General features: G+C 47.1%; 2 protein-coding genes across 3 annotated transcripts in view; both read left to right on the top strand.

Annotated features, from left to right (window-relative positions):
- Positions 1-1,779, top strand: part of ITGAE (integrin, alpha E (antigen CD103, human mucosal lymphocyte antigen 1; alpha polypeptide)) — a 21,045-nt gene extending 19,266 nt beyond the window's left edge. The window contains exons 23-24 of the mRNA XM_009328657.1: positions 498-608; positions 1,038-1,779. Coding sequence (XP_009326932.1) covers positions 498-608; positions 1,038-1,094 — 168 coding nt within the window. The 3' untranslated portion in view covers positions 1,095-1,779. The remainder of the gene's footprint in view (positions 1-497; positions 609-1,037) is intronic.
- Positions 1,780-10,974: 9,195 nt separating this feature from the next.
- P2RX5 (purinergic receptor P2X, ligand-gated ion channel, 5) overlaps positions 10,975-14,693 on the top strand; it is a 15,593-nt gene continuing 11,874 nt past the window's right edge. For both annotated transcript variants that reach the window (XM_009328635.1, XM_009328634.1), the window contains exons 1-2: positions 10,975-11,179; positions 13,551-13,701. In XM_009328635.1, coding sequence (XP_009326910.1) covers positions 11,043-11,179; positions 13,551-13,701 — 288 coding nt within the window. In that variant the 5' untranslated portion in view covers positions 10,975-11,042. The remainder of the gene's footprint in view (positions 11,180-13,550; positions 13,702-14,693) is intronic.

The following is a 14,693-nucleotide window of genomic DNA, read 5'->3' as shown; positions in this document are numbered from 1 at the left end:
CCAGAGTTAAATCCTGGACCTTTTGAAGCAAACGTCTGTTCTGCCATTGAATTTAGTGAAATCAGGTTTTGACTACAGGATAAAAGCAGAGGGAGGGTATTTGCTAGTGCACCTCAGAAAAGCTTTGAGTGTTCTGTATTGAACTCTGTGTATGATCCGACACTTGTGGCTATCACAGAGACCTCCTGTCCCCTCAGGGATTTCAACATGAATATTCCTTCTCTTCCCCTAGTGAAGACATGCTTTTTAACCTGAAAGATTGTCACTGGTGACTGTTGTAATCACTGTAAAGTCCTAAAGAAGACTCAGTAAATTTAACTCCCTTGACTAGGCTTGCGATACAAAAAATGATTTCATATTGTATTGCAAAGTACCTGCACAGTTAGATTGATGCGTGATCTAGCACAGTTCAGAGGTTGAATGCTAGCTCAAACTGCATAGCTTTCTCAGTTAAAAGCTAACCAAGAAAAAAATAACTGGCCTTGATTCTGTTCCAGATTACTCTTGTCTTCCTGAAAGACGAAGTGTTTGATCCCTTGCCTGTTATCATAGGAAGCTGTCTTGGTGGACTTCTTTTGCTGGCGTTCATTATTCTGCTCCTCTGGAAAGTGGGTATCGTTAATGCGCACACAACAAAACAAATCTTTTTGTTACATGTTTTAACGTTTTTTAAAGATTTCTCTAAGTATGAAAGCGCTTTTTTTCAAATGTGCACGGAAGGACATTTGCCGCTTACTGTTGTAAAACCCGAGTCTCGCATTTTGAGCTATTCTGAGCATTGCAGTATAACCTCTGAAGTCCTGTTTTGAAGTGCTTTGCAGAACATTTGAACATTATGAAGTGTTCATAGATGTTCTGAAAAGTTTTGAACAACGAGGGTCTTCAGGCTTACAGCTCTGCCAGAAGTCATACCTCGTTGCATCCCGCATTCACTTATTGCAACCCTGACAAGGAAAAACTTTTTAAATTGTTTTAAGAAAAAGCAAAAATTAATGCATACAAAAAGACCTAATAAGTTCTTTTATTTTTTTCCCCAGTGTGGCTTTTTCAAAAGAAACTATAAAACTATGATGGAGCAAGAAGATACTTCCTGAAGACTAAGCTGGCCAAAGCAGGAAGCTCTGTATTCTTTCACCGGCTTTTTGGAAACAGCAGAGTCAAAGTCTGGCTAAGATGCAAAACAATTCATATTCCCTGGTAGAGCTATGGCACTCCGGATCTTGGGACTCTCCCAAACTGCTGTTTTGACCACAGGGGCCCAGCTTTTTTGGGCAATCCAGTTGCCTGCTTGTTTAATTTGAACTGACTGTTTGTCATAGAGGGACTGCCTGGTATTGATAAACTAGACTCCCCATAAGAAATTTTGCTTTAATGTAGATATGCTAGGAAAATTCATCTTGGAGCCTGTTAGATTTATGTATTGGATTGCAGTCTTAGTTGCTGTGATGCTGAGTGGTTTTTAAATTGGTTTTAGTACTGAGTAGCTCCAGAATAGATTGAAATAGAAATTAATTAGGGGAAGCTTCCCATCCTGCTATTGCTAATGAAAATGGAGACACAAGCATTTTACACATACATGTATATACAGATATATGTATATATATACACAAATTTGTGCATTTTAATACAGTAAAGTATGTCCCTTGATGTCTCTGGTTCTTGGAATCAGAAGCGTGTGTGTGTGGTGATTAGTTTTTTTGTACCTCACAATCTTATTTCTGATTTTCCATTTTCAGTTGCTTTCAAGTCCTGATTTGGTCACAAATAAAAACTTGTATCATGGGCCTCATTGCCAGTTCAGACTGACGACTCCTGTATCAGGAGATACTTCCCCAAGTTGGCATGGTTCACCACACCTCTTCCAAAGCAGCCGTGTTTGAATCGAGGGCAGAGCCAAGCAGTGAGCTGCGGAGTCGACCACAGCGGTGTTGCCATTCACCCTGCTGGATGTGTGACAGAAAGTAGGGTGAATCATGAGTGATCGCAGTTTATCAGCTGCGGATTATCAGTAATTGCAATTTATAGGCTTTGGGGAAAGAAGGTGCCTAGCCGAACCCTGCGGCTGGCTTTAGCCAGTACCAGGTGTTTTCTTCCTTGAGCAATGAAATGTTCTCGGGAGCCCTCAGGTACTCACTGTTTTTAAAGAAGGATGAGTACAGACACTTGGTACTATTCCTCTCTTTGGCTTTCTCTGTCCCTAATTGTGTAGTTTTTTTATTTCTGTCGTGTTTGGCTAACCATAAACCCCACAAATCTAATGTGTGTTTACACACAGCAGTAGATTGAACACAGATTTTCATTCAGACCTTCAGAAGGCAAAACAGTTCCTGTCTCCTTTGGCTTAACCAATATTGCCCGATGGAAAACTAAAGCTAACAAGCAAACTGTGGCCTTCATTGACATTTCCTTGTAAAATTCCTGTCTGGTACCCAGGTACTGCTATTAATACATCTCTTGGAGGCTGTTACAGAGATCACCTTCATGATGGGGCGGGCATCCTGCAGGCTGTACAGCCCTGGGTGTGTCCTAGCTCTAAATTTGGCTGCCAAAGAGCCAGAAGTTAAAGGCGCTAAAGCACACTGGCCTACCTGCTTAGGACAAAAGTAAGAGGTACCACAGCAAGATACTGTTTGAGGAATATAGGGGCCTTGTGTGACTTTCAACAGTACAGGAGAGAGGTGCAGAGATCTCGTGCTGTCATCCAGCGCCATCAGCAGCTGCAGCCATTCTTCTGGCTTGAATTCCTTTCTCTCTCCCCACCGGCTTGTTGTAGAGTTCCTTGGAGCTGCATGCAGAGAGTGAGTCACTCCAAATCTGCTCACAAGTGCCGGGGATTGAGGAAATGAGACTTCCCAGGTGAGAGCTCGGAAAGGAAATTATTGCCTGAACCAAAGAACCACCTGTGTCAGGTTTTTTGTCATAACAGCTCTGTACTGTTCGGAAAGAAATGTGCTTTGCCTGGTCTGAATGGCTTTATTGTCACCCCCCTTTGTGTAAATCCTTTTTTGTAGTGTTCTTAATTGCATCTTCTTTGAAAATAAATTCTTGCAAGAGAAGCCTGACTGTGCATTGCACTTGTTGGCTGAAGGTGGTTTGAGCATTTTGCTGTACCCTTTCCCGGGTGGCATAGCAAATCTCTGGGGCTACTCTCCATCCCTTAGTCCGGATTTTGGCAGAGCTGTTACAAAGTTGTTCTTCTTCGCATGTCCCTGTGTGGAAGGAGCTTTATGAGGAATTAAGTACATGGAAAGCAGAATGTGCTGGGCTGAGAGAGAGAATCCCTTTGAAGAGCTTCAGGCAAGAGAGCTGCTCCTTTGGAGCAGCTGTGCACGGTATTGACTGAGGTGGTGGCTTTATAAGGAAGACACTTTTTCAAAGGTTCATTTTTTATTCACTTATTCATTTATTTTTAAGTTTCAGGGCACGTTGGCTTTGCTTAGGGGAGGGAAATATGTTGTCTGCTTTTTCCACTGCTGTAGACAGGCCTTGCACCGAGTGACACGTGGTGCGGGGCAGCTGTCAGTGAAAGGACTGCAGTATACCAGCAGTTGTGGTCTTGCTGCCCACCCTCCCTCCCAGACCTCCATTTCACACTGAAGTCCTACCTGTTCTGAAGCACCTGGAGATCTCTATAGTCAGATCGTAGTTGGTAAGTCTGGGCACAGAAAAGCTGTTTGCAGTTTTTTGATTACTTTCCTAAGGGAAGGAGTGTCAATTGTAGAAATTGTGCTAAGAATAAGGAGTTGCAAGGAGAGTTTCCTCTTCTCAAAGCTAAACAAACCCAGCTCCTTCAGCCAATCTTGTTATTCTTCCTCTTTCTCTCCTTTTTTTCTAGTTTCTTCTCTGAATTAAGTTTCCCTCATTACTTGGATCCCTTTTGTTGTCCCTTATGGCTTTCAAGAAGGTCAGCTCTTGCAGTGGGTAATGTTGTTTTCCTTTTTAGATGTTTTTTTCTTAAATGCATTACAGGGTTCTGTGTCTTGTAATTTCCAATGAGTGCCATCCGACCATTTAATTCTTTGCAATTGCTATAGTAGATGCCAAACACATTTGCAGTAATTGGATGGCACTTAAGGGATTAGTCAAGACTGCCAAGACTCACAGTCATCCAAACCACAGCTGGGTTTTTGCGCTGTTTCCATGGAAGTCTTGCTGTGTCTGCTTCTGAATTTATTTGCAATCTGCATTTTGAATAAAATCCCCTGTGCAAAAGCCTGTCAACGTTTGTGACCCTGACTTACTGCACTCTGGCAGTGGCACAGTTATGCCATCTCCCTGAATGACACAAGATTTGTAAATGACTCGTTCAGAGTCATTAAACATCTGACCCCGGCCAGGCTCACACATTAGCAGGCCGTTTGGGGTCCAGGTGTCATAGGCAGAGAAGCTGCTGCAAATATCCTAGAGGCCTCTGAGCTGTAAGGGTCGTTCCTGATCTTTATGCATAACGCAAAGGTGGCAGAGTGTCTGCAGACCCACAGCTTCTTGGAGTGGGAGGGTCTCTCTGCTCTTCAGTAGGAAATACAGACTAGTATGGATCATGGCCTAAACTCTTTTCCATTCAGGTCAGTTCTCCCAACGCTGCTCATTAGGCTGGGGGGACTTGTTACTCCACCTTTGTCTTGCTCTGTTGGGGAGAGACGACTCTCAGTGCTGCCGGTAGCCCACGAGAGCAGGAACAGATGCTTGTTCTCTACCGATTGACTGGTGCTGATCACCCGTCCCCGTCTGCTGTCTTAGCTCGGAGTCCTGCCTTGGCTCCATCACTCCAGGTTTGGATATTAGCTTCTGGTAGGTGAGCTTGGCCTGATAGATTTTGGCTATTTTTGTGGTGATCTGACCAAGGAGTAGGAGGTGTGGAGGTGGGTGGTGACTGGCAAGAGCTGATGTATCTGAGATAGCTTTTTAATTGTATCCTTGAAGGGGAGGACAGGATACATTTTGTGATGCTATTTTAATCAGGGGTGATACCAGCTGCTTATGTCTTTCTCATATGCCAGGGAGATGCACAAGCTTTGGGTTATAACTCCCTCAGCGTGTTCAGAAGCTGACAGGTTCACATCTTGAACTGTGGGAGCGTGGTGGCCTGGTGGTTAGCAGGAGTAAGTGAAGTGGAAGTCTGCTGCTCAGGAAAGAATATCAGGAAAAGGGCATCAGTAGTTGTTCATTATTAAGTGCAGGTTGCTGACGTAAGAGCATCAGATAGGAGCCGTCAAGTGCTTTGCTGGGCTTGAGAGCCTGTTGGGGCAGCTTTATTTGGAGAGTAATTGGACTGTAGCTCAAAAGAGATGTTTCCTGTCTCTTATTGTAACAGGATGAATGAGCTGGAATGGAGCAGCGCTGCTGCAGGCAGGTTGCTCCGACTCTCTGCCGGCTTGGCTAAACCGGCTCCAGTACGTCTGTGCAGCACAGCTGGGACGCACCAACCTCTTGCTGGTGGCAACACCTGACTGGCTTAGAGCATCACCAGCCTGCAGAGCTAAGGTCAGGTGCCAGGCTGAGGGTGTTGCTCGTGAACCCTTTTCCTCTGGGGGTCAAGTCTGAGTAGCACGTATGTTTTCCTATGGCTGGAAAGAGTTTACCAGTTGGTAATTCCAGGGAGGAAAGGGCGGAGGCCTCAGTCCAGCCTTTCTAGCTGTTTACGTGATGAAGATGAAGGAAGGGGACGAAGGTGTCTCCTCAGCACTTGCAGCAAGGTAAGCTCTGATAGAGCTATCAAGCCAGGACCAGTTTCATATCTTTCCAGGTCAGGAGTGATACGCATTGGCAAAGCAGTAAAAAAGTGGTCTGTCAGGCATATTCAAGAGCAGGGTTTCACCTTTAAGTCAGTGGTTAATGTGAATACACATTTTATTAAACCTGTTCAGCTTTCAGGCCTTTGATTTAACATTCTCCTCTTATTCCCCAATGATGCTTTTATTGGCTGACTTTAGAAGGTAAAAACATCGCAATACAGCACTGCGTAATGCTGCTGTTCCAGCTATCATCGCACTCAGTCTCCTAGCGATGTTTTATGTGCATTTTTATTTAATTTCTGTTATCTGACTCAGTGCCAGCTCACTTACAGAGCAGGGCATGATGGATTAGTTTCATTAGATGTGCAGTATTTCTTCCCTCTCTTTGGTCCTCTTCCTCAAGCGCTTTTACTTCTTGGATAAATTTATCTAGGAGTGGATAAACACTGCGGCTAATGATAACAAGACCTCCTGCACACTGTATAGGAGATTCAAGACTTGGGGAAGCAACCTGGAATGCATTCAAAGGCTGAAAATTGCTCTACTGGAAATTATGAGCTGAATTAAGAGACAATGTATGCTGGAACTTCAGCACACTTCCATTTCTCACTCCTACAGACAGGTTTGGATGCTCCTGTGGATAATGACAGAAAGACTCTTTCCACAGATTCCCTTTCTAGGCAAGAAAATCTGAATGTTTTTCTAATAGCTCCTGAAAGAAAGATTTCCTTTTCCACTGTGGCTGGGTGTGCAGGGGAGCTAGTTAAGGAGGACACATATTGAGGCTGATTTTTGTCAATTTTTCACTGGCAAGTAGCAACCTACTTCTTATTTACACTGCAAAGTCACAGCGAGGGTTAAAAGAGAAGCTGAATGGAGCATTTTTCATTGCAGGCTGCACACGCATTTCCTTGTTCTTGCATCCAAACCCATCATCTTCAGAAAGCAGCTTATGCCTGATGTTGCTGATTTCCGTGTGTTCCCGTGTGCATGAGCTGTGGTTTAAAAGCGTCTTCCTCTTTCAAGCTATTCAACTCTTCCCCGTGGTTGTTGTTTTTTTTTTTAAGATGTTGACCTACAAGTATGATGCTATGAGAAAAAACCACTAATGGAGAGAGCTGACCTCTGCCTTTTCCACTGTTCGTTTCCTTGCCAAAATAGTTTATCTCCTATTTACATCCTCTGCCCCTTGTCTCCTTTCTATTTCAGTAGCTGGTCTGGCGCCTATTTCTGAAGGATGATGCATCTGCATCAATCAGGCATTTGCTGCAGGAGCATTTCCAGTGCTTCAGAAATGGCTCAGCAGCTTATGAGTCAGCCCTCATGCGTCTGGGAGCCGATGCTTTCTGTTGCACTTGATAGCTCGGTAAAGGGTGGAGTGGGGGTCGCTGAGAGAATTAGTGCCCGGGGGTGATCGTTTGGAACTGGAAGCGAACAAGACAAGTGCCTAAAACGGGCACCTCTGCAGTCACTCGTGAATCGCGCCTGTACTGGCCAGGCCCGTCTGCCATCGCCTGGAAAACACGCGGTGCGTGTTTTGGGTGCGATTTAAAGGTGTTAATGGGCTGAACTTGAAATGTTTCTATGCTACAATGCCACAGAGTGACAGACGTGGCCTCGCTGTGTTTGAGATGCCCCTGTGTCAGAGCAGGGGCCTAAAGTTCAGTTTCCACAGTCCCTTTACGTGGCATTTATGGGCTCGTGCCTGGGCTGAGTTCAGCTCTGGGGCAGCTTAACACCAAAGAGCTACTGACAGGTGGAGGGAAATGTAGATGAGGAGGAGGCTGGGCAGACAGGGACGTGTACCCTATGACTACGTGTGAATAATGAGAAAGCAATTGCCGAGGGCAGTATGAGGAGTTACGTATAGGTGTAACATGTCAGGTATAAAAGAAAGAGAGAGAGAAAGGGAAAGTTTTGGTACCGGAGGAGAAATCCTCCCTGTGAAAATTTCCAGACTGAGCAAATAGCCCTCATGGGAAAGGAGCAGGACTGTTTTTTTCCATGGGAAATTCAAAATGTTGGACTCAAGAAGGGAGATATCTTGCAGAAGAGATCCAGCCTCAGTCCCTTGAGAAGGACTAAGAGAAACTACTGTTTTTCTGTCTTTAACTGATGATGATTAGGTTTTGTTAGGTTATTTACTCCCCCCGGGAATGAAACTGCTTATATTTGAACAACCCACAGGTACTTTGAGAAAAACAACACTAATCTTGATTTCCAGGCAAGATAAAAAAAAAAAAAGGGTGTGAAAACTAGAGGTGCTAAGAACAATATCTGCAAGATCATGCCAACACCACTGATGTCAGCACAAATCTAGCCTGTGCTGAGCAGTATTCAACTATTGCACTATTGCAACTGTGCTTCTACTTGATGGCTCTAAAAAAACAAGAAAAGCATCAGTTTTACATCCTTTTTCTTTTTTTTTTAGTGATCAAGCCTGGTTCACATCTTCAGGTCACACCTGTAACAGGAACACTTCTCATTCTTAAGGAACATTTTTTTCTAACCTGTGTAAATCCTTTCTCACATTAATTGACCTGGAAAATAATTGCAAAAACTCATAGCAGACCTATGTCTGTGCCACTAAGTAAAACCAGGCCAGGAGGCAACACACTGTTTAACTGCTAGCAAATTTCCTGGTCTGATTTTAGCCTGTGCAGTCACCCAGACAGATAAGGAAGATGGGGATGGAGAGGGGGGCGTCTCTAGACACCACCAAGGGCTGACTTGTCTCCACTGATACTTCGTTTATCCATGAACTTGAGTGTTCTTAGTGCAGCAGGAGCAATGGTGGAGGCGGTCCTGAGACATGGGATATACTCGCTGTTTAGTCCCGTCCCTGGAGCAGTTCCAGCAGGGCCAGGGCAAGCAGATGGTGTTCTTGTGGGACCAGACCCATGATCAGAAACGATGCTCGGCTGTCACCCAGCGGCTTGTGCTTGCAAAGTGTCTCAACTAGGAGCAGACTGGGCAGAAGATCAGGTGGTGGATCCTTTAGGATGCTCCTGTCTCCATACAGGTCTGGTTCCTGGAGCTGGGACAGTCTCCCTGTGCCCAGCCCCAGCTTGGCTCTGGGGTCCAGGCAATGGCGAGGGAAAATAGGCTGAGCCTTTCTTCCTTACTCATTTCTGGCCTCATGGACCACTGTGGTCTCCTTCTTCCTTGCAGAAGTGTGTTTTCTTGGAGGGTTTTGTCTCCTTTGGTTATTATGTGTTTTAAGAGTTTTTATTTGTGCTTCAGGCTTTCACACAGAGGATCTTTAAGACTGGAACTAGTGACAATCTGGTCTGTGGGCATCTGGTAAGGAGGGGTGGATACAATGGCCAAATACCGTTTGAGGAAGAGGGAAACCATGAGTAGCAGCTGCTTGAGTGAGAAAGAGGCCTCCAGGAGGGCCTTGGGGAACAGCCAACATGTTTTGTGAGGTAAAGTGGGGTTGCCCATGTGGGGTGTGCAGATAGGGAAAGGAGGGGGACATGGGGAGTGGGAGAGGTGAGCAAGACCACCTTTTTGCTTGTGCTGAGGCTGAAGGGCGGCTGCAGGAGCAGGACTGGGGCTAGCCCTGAGCCAGAGGAGCGACCGGGGGGTGCATGGGAGCCAGGGGCTCACTCCCTCGACAGCTTGCCCATCACCCCAGGAGCCCCTCGTGAAAGAGCTGCGTGCTGAAGCAATAGCCCGCCGTGGGGCTGGAGCTGGGGCGCGCAGCAGCCGCCGGGTTAAAAGGAGGCCACGGGCACATTTCTGTTCTAGTTTTGCAGTTGCTGGAGAAAGGTTTCCTTTGCTTTGCAGAAGGAAACGCTGGGATGGCTGTGGGATGAGGGACAAAATGAGGTATTTTGAGGATAGTGTTTTGTTCATTATTACACCGTTTGTGATTCTCTTGTGATTTGGAGCAACCTTGCCACATATTCATTAAAAATCTGATCCATCTGTCTACATTTTATATGGAATTTAAGGAGGATGAAGGATAAAATTTTCATAAAACCCAAGGTCTTGAGGATGATTCTCCCTGGGAAGAGAGTTGCATGGGGCAGAGGTGTGTGTGCTGGAGCAGATCACCTTGCTGCACTGCCTGCTGCCTCCATAGTGTAACCCCCTCTCTTGACCTGTGTTCGAGCGTGTGTCACAGTTGCGCACTGTGTAACCTCGAGAGCCTTCCCGGTCCTGACAAAGCCCTGTGAGCTAATTGGGTGCTCATGCATGAACGCAGTAAGCCCTGCACTTTATGCCTGATACACCACCTCATGTCTCTGATAGACTCTTTCTAATAGATTCAGCCTATGAGCAGTCCCATCCCAGAAGACCCCCCCCCCCCCCGGGGGAACCCCCCCCCCGGGAGAATTCTCCCATCAGTGCACAGGTACGGAATCGCCCCAGAAAGGGCACGCTCCAGTTCGGATCCCAGCGTGCTGCTGGACCTCCTCTCGGTGAGGTACGTTAGCTCTTTTAGCCAGGCTGCTTTCGCCTCAGAGCTCGTTCTGTTCCTTCCTTCGCCAGGAGACAGTGTCCACCCTTCTTGGTCTAAGTAATGATCATTTCATGTCCTTGCACATGCAAACGCCTCTGTTAGCCTGGGAGTCATCTCCTGCACTACTGGCTAGTAAACAACTCTAATCTCAGTGAGGGTTAAACTATTCCTCTCCCTTTGGTATTTCATCAGACGGTATGTTCTGTATCTCTGCGTGCCTAGTGCCTAGCTCAGCACTCACTGGGCGTTTTAGTGAGACGTGATGGTGATTGATCCCTTAACCACGTGCAGAATTTATTTATTAGTTTCTTAAGTTGTTGGGTGTTTTTGGTGGGAAGATGTAGTAACCAGGCAGGTATTTTGGGTAACTGGTAAGGACCCAAGTTCTCATTGCTCATGCAAATGCTCAAGAAATTAAAATTTTAGCCAGGTGCTTTGCCATCATGTAAAGGCTGAAGAAAGGCTTTAACATGTAACAGTGAGAGACTACAGCTCTGTCGCCTTGGATGCTGTAACATGGCTTCATGCTATAACGTTTCGTTATAAACATTTTGTGACTGTGGGGGAGAGAATGAAGTCTGGGGGCAAAACTGAGGCGGGGACTTCCCCAGAGGATGAAGTAGCTGGAAAGCAGCTAAGGGAGGATCTCGTGTTAGTGCAGCTGCTGGTTTCCGACCCGAGAGCTGCTGCCGGCGAGCAGCTGACGGGAGGGAGGAGATCAGCCTCTCGCTCTGAAGCAGTTGGTGTGTCAGGTTTCCATGCAGAGCACGTGTGGATAATGCGAGCTGCAAACGCTGCTGCCTGCGCCAGCCACCAGTACAGAGCGAACTGGGAGCATGGGGCAGGTGGCTTGGAAGGGTTTATTTCTATCGCTTTTTGATTATAAAACAGAGAAATACGTCATTGCGAAGAACAAGAAGGTGGGGGTTCTCTATCGAGTGGTGCAGCTCTCCATCCTGGCTTACCTGGTGGGGTAAGAATCACCCTGCATTTCACATACTGCTGCGGTTGTGTTTGCTTGCTGTGTTGTGGTGAAGATTAACGTCACTCTGCATACAGTGACAGCTTGCTATGCCTTATGATTTTAATGCAGATAGTTATGCTTGTTTATACAGCTGGATTTTGTAATGTCTAATAGATTATATCTGATTTTTCACCTGCTAGGGATCGCTAGATTCAGCTCTACCTTCCAGATTTATGTTGGGTTAAAAATAGATCAAACGGCACTGTGGCTTTGTACTGCATTATTTACGCCTTTATTTCTGTATTCGGTGGGAATGGTGCCAAACCTTAACACCTGACTCATTAGAAATAATAGCATTTATGGCCACGGATGCTGAGCCTTGGGACAAACCTGGCTTGTCTGCACAGCTGCATGACACGCTCAAATCTAAATGGGAGGGAACCGAGCACAAAGTGGCGGATTTCTTTGCTGGAGTGGGCTGCAGCAGCCAGGATTGTGGAGGTTGAGGCAGCATGAATGTCGGCTGCCTTGCATTTATTTCGGAGCAGGGCGAGTTGGCATGGAGATAGCTAGAGCACCTCTCAGAAGAGGCCCGGTTCTGCAAGAGGCTGGTCACACTGACACGTAACGAACACAGCAATACTCCTTGCAGCTTGCAGGCTCAGACCTGGAATCATCCAGCCTATGTGATGCCTGTGCCGTTGCTTCCTGAGTTTCTGAGGCTTTGCAGAATGTGGTTCAGAAGTCTTTACCCTCACTGTCTGTGCTTCTGAGTCCCTTCGCCTTTCTCACACCTCGTGTTTTCAGTGATTAAATATAGCAGAGTCATTTGTACATGCTAGGTTTATTTATAGAAAGGTGTACAGTTCCAGAGCCTCCTTTAGTTAGCAGGTCAGAGATGAAGTCTCAGCAGTCTGGCATGTATTAGCTGCTAAAGGAGGAATTCTGTAGATAACATAGCCGAGGACACATCCTCCATCCAAGAGGGATATAGCATGACCAGTGACCATGAGCGTTCAGAGACTGTGTGGGCCATACTGGCTATTTTCTTCCCTAGGCATCTATTGCCTTCCGCAAACCTTTGGCACCATCATCGACGGTGCCTGCAGTGACTCCTTTGTGGCTGGTGGCTTACAGCTTGTCGCAGAGGTGGTTAGCGTTAGTCTGATGTCTGACCGCTTGGTTACGTACCCATACCTGTTCAGAGGCTGGCTCGGGGGTTTGTGATCACCAAACCCCTCTGGATCGTTTCTTGCATGTAGCTGCCATTTCCTCCCTGATTCGCTGCAGAAAACGTAAGGGTCTGCTTTTGAGCCCTCCTGGGAGAGAAAACCGGTGCTCTAGGAAAAACAGGAAAGTGGGAAGCTTCACAGGGGTGGAGATTGTTATTATTCAGGTTTGTCACAAGTAGCAGGTGAAGGGCAGCATTTGTCAGTGCTGCTCAGCCCCAGAGGTGGCTGCTTTCGCTTTCTGCGTGCAGTAGTGCACGCCAGGTCGGTGCACTGCAAAGGAGAACTGTGCCAGCAAATGCAGCCTGCATCCCTCCCCCAAAACCTGCCCCGGCACCCTTAGCTTCTTCAAGGGTCTGGGTGATTTGTTGTCTTGGCAGGTGACTTTGGCACTATTGTGGGGAAGCTGGAAGCATTTCATTTAAGGCAGAGAGATTTTCACCCAATGATGTGGAGCTGTTGCTGCTTCCAGTGGGGAGAAGTAAGCAAAGCGTTTCCCTGGACTCCTTAGCAAGGCAGCAGCTCTTCCAGGTGTGCTAGTGAGAAGCCTGAAGCCCAGCACAGAGGCCAGGGTGCAGTCAGGTTGTTACCATCGCACTGGCTTACAAAAGATCCTGTATCCAGCTGAGAATATTCCCTACAGGTTTCTGTTAGTAATATTCAGCTCACCTGCAGGAGTTGCATCTCCCCAGGCATGGTGTGTTGCTGGACTGGTAGCCTAATGGCAGGCTGCTAAAATGGGAGTGAGTCATGTATTTGTGAAACCAACCACACTCTTCACTGCAACTTGCAAAAGCCTTCATTTTTCATCTTGAAGAAGGCAGAGCCCTGCCCTCCCCTGTTTCCATTGAAGTTGCTGAGCATAGCACGGGACGGGGAGGCGGGAGGCTTGGTTTTTTACCCCATGACCAGTTATTACACCTTTCCCTGCGTGTGGGGTCTTGGTCCTGACTCTTCCTCCAGTGCTGGAGACAAGCACAGCTTGTGTCAGAGTTTTTTCTAAATTTGTAGTAGTAGTTGCAGAGGGTTTGGTGTCATTGGAATGTTTTGATTTGCCCTCGAATGGTGTTTGGCCTTGGTGTAAATATTCTCTGGCTAACTTGTTCCCTGACCCCACTTGCTAATGCCGCTGCCTGCTGTGTTCTTTGCAGGTGGGTGTTTGTTGTCAAGAAAGGCTATCAGGACACAGACACATCCCTCCAGAGCTCTGTCATCACCAAGCTGAAAGGGGTAGCCTTCACCAACACCTCGGAGCTGGGGGAGAGGCTGTGGGATGTTGCAGACTACGTCATCCCTCCGCAGGTTGGCATCACCCCACTGCTATCGTCTCTGCCGTTCAGCTAGAAAGACATCTTCCAGCGTGGGTGCTGGTGGAAAGGCTGAAGTGATGTATCCTGGTCTTTCCTATGAATAAGCAGGAGGTGGGCTACAAGAAAGCAATGCTGTGCCTTCTCTTAGGTCTTTCCAGCAAATATCAAAGCAGCCTTGTCTCTCTTGCAAAGGTCCATGATACTTGGCAAGCTGACCTTTGCAAGCAGAAGTCCCGTGGACTTCAGTGGGATTGCTCAGCTGAGCAACATGCCTGCTCGCCTCCTTTCCTGGGCTAGAGCAGGCATGCATGGGGCAGCCCAGAGAGGGTGGGAGATAGAAAGAAAATGTGGTGCAATTTGAGCGATGAGGGTTGCTTGAAATGTGTCTGGCTAAACCTGCCTTGCCGCTTCCTTGACTTGGAAAAAGTGAGATGCGTAGCTGATGCTTAAGGGGAAAAGCTGGCAGCAGACGTGGCCCCGGCACCAGGTTGGAAATTGCCCAGCTGTGCTTGCCAGCGGCTGTTCGTGCTTTCCCTGCTAGTGTCTACCACATGTGCATGGAAAGGTGTGAGGGGAAAATGCAGTTCTTGTGCTGACAGGGGGCAGAAAGCAGTAAATTGAACAATTTACTTGTCTGTACATAAGAATAAGGCTTCACCTTCCTCCTGCTGCAGCCCATGTTTACTCAGACCTGTGGATCTGTGCTCTGCGTCTCCACCAATTTTAATGCAAGGCCTCACAGCAAGCTGTTGGTGTCAGACCGACGTGTGCTGTGCAGCAGGAGGGCCAGGCAGCGTGCTTGCAGTGCCTCTTGTTCAAGCTGTGTGGAAGCTCTGGGACACATCCAGAGGGTAGTGGTCAACGGCTCAATGTCCACATGGAGATTGGTGACGAGTGACGTCCCGCAGGGGTCCGTATTGGGACCGGTACTGTTTAACATCTTCATCAATGACCTAGACAGTGGGATCGAGTGCACCCTCAGCA

The sequence above is a fragment of the Pygoscelis adeliae genome, unplaced genomic scaffold (genome assembly GCF_000699105.1).
Source record: "Pygoscelis adeliae isolate BGI_AS28 unplaced genomic scaffold, ASM69910v1 Scaffold347, whole genome shotgun sequence".
Taxonomy (NCBI): Eukaryota; Metazoa; Chordata; class Aves; order Sphenisciformes; family Spheniscidae; genus Pygoscelis; species Pygoscelis adeliae.
The sequence above is the reverse complement of the archived record's forward strand: the minus strand, read 5'-3'. Positions and strand labels throughout refer to the sequence as shown.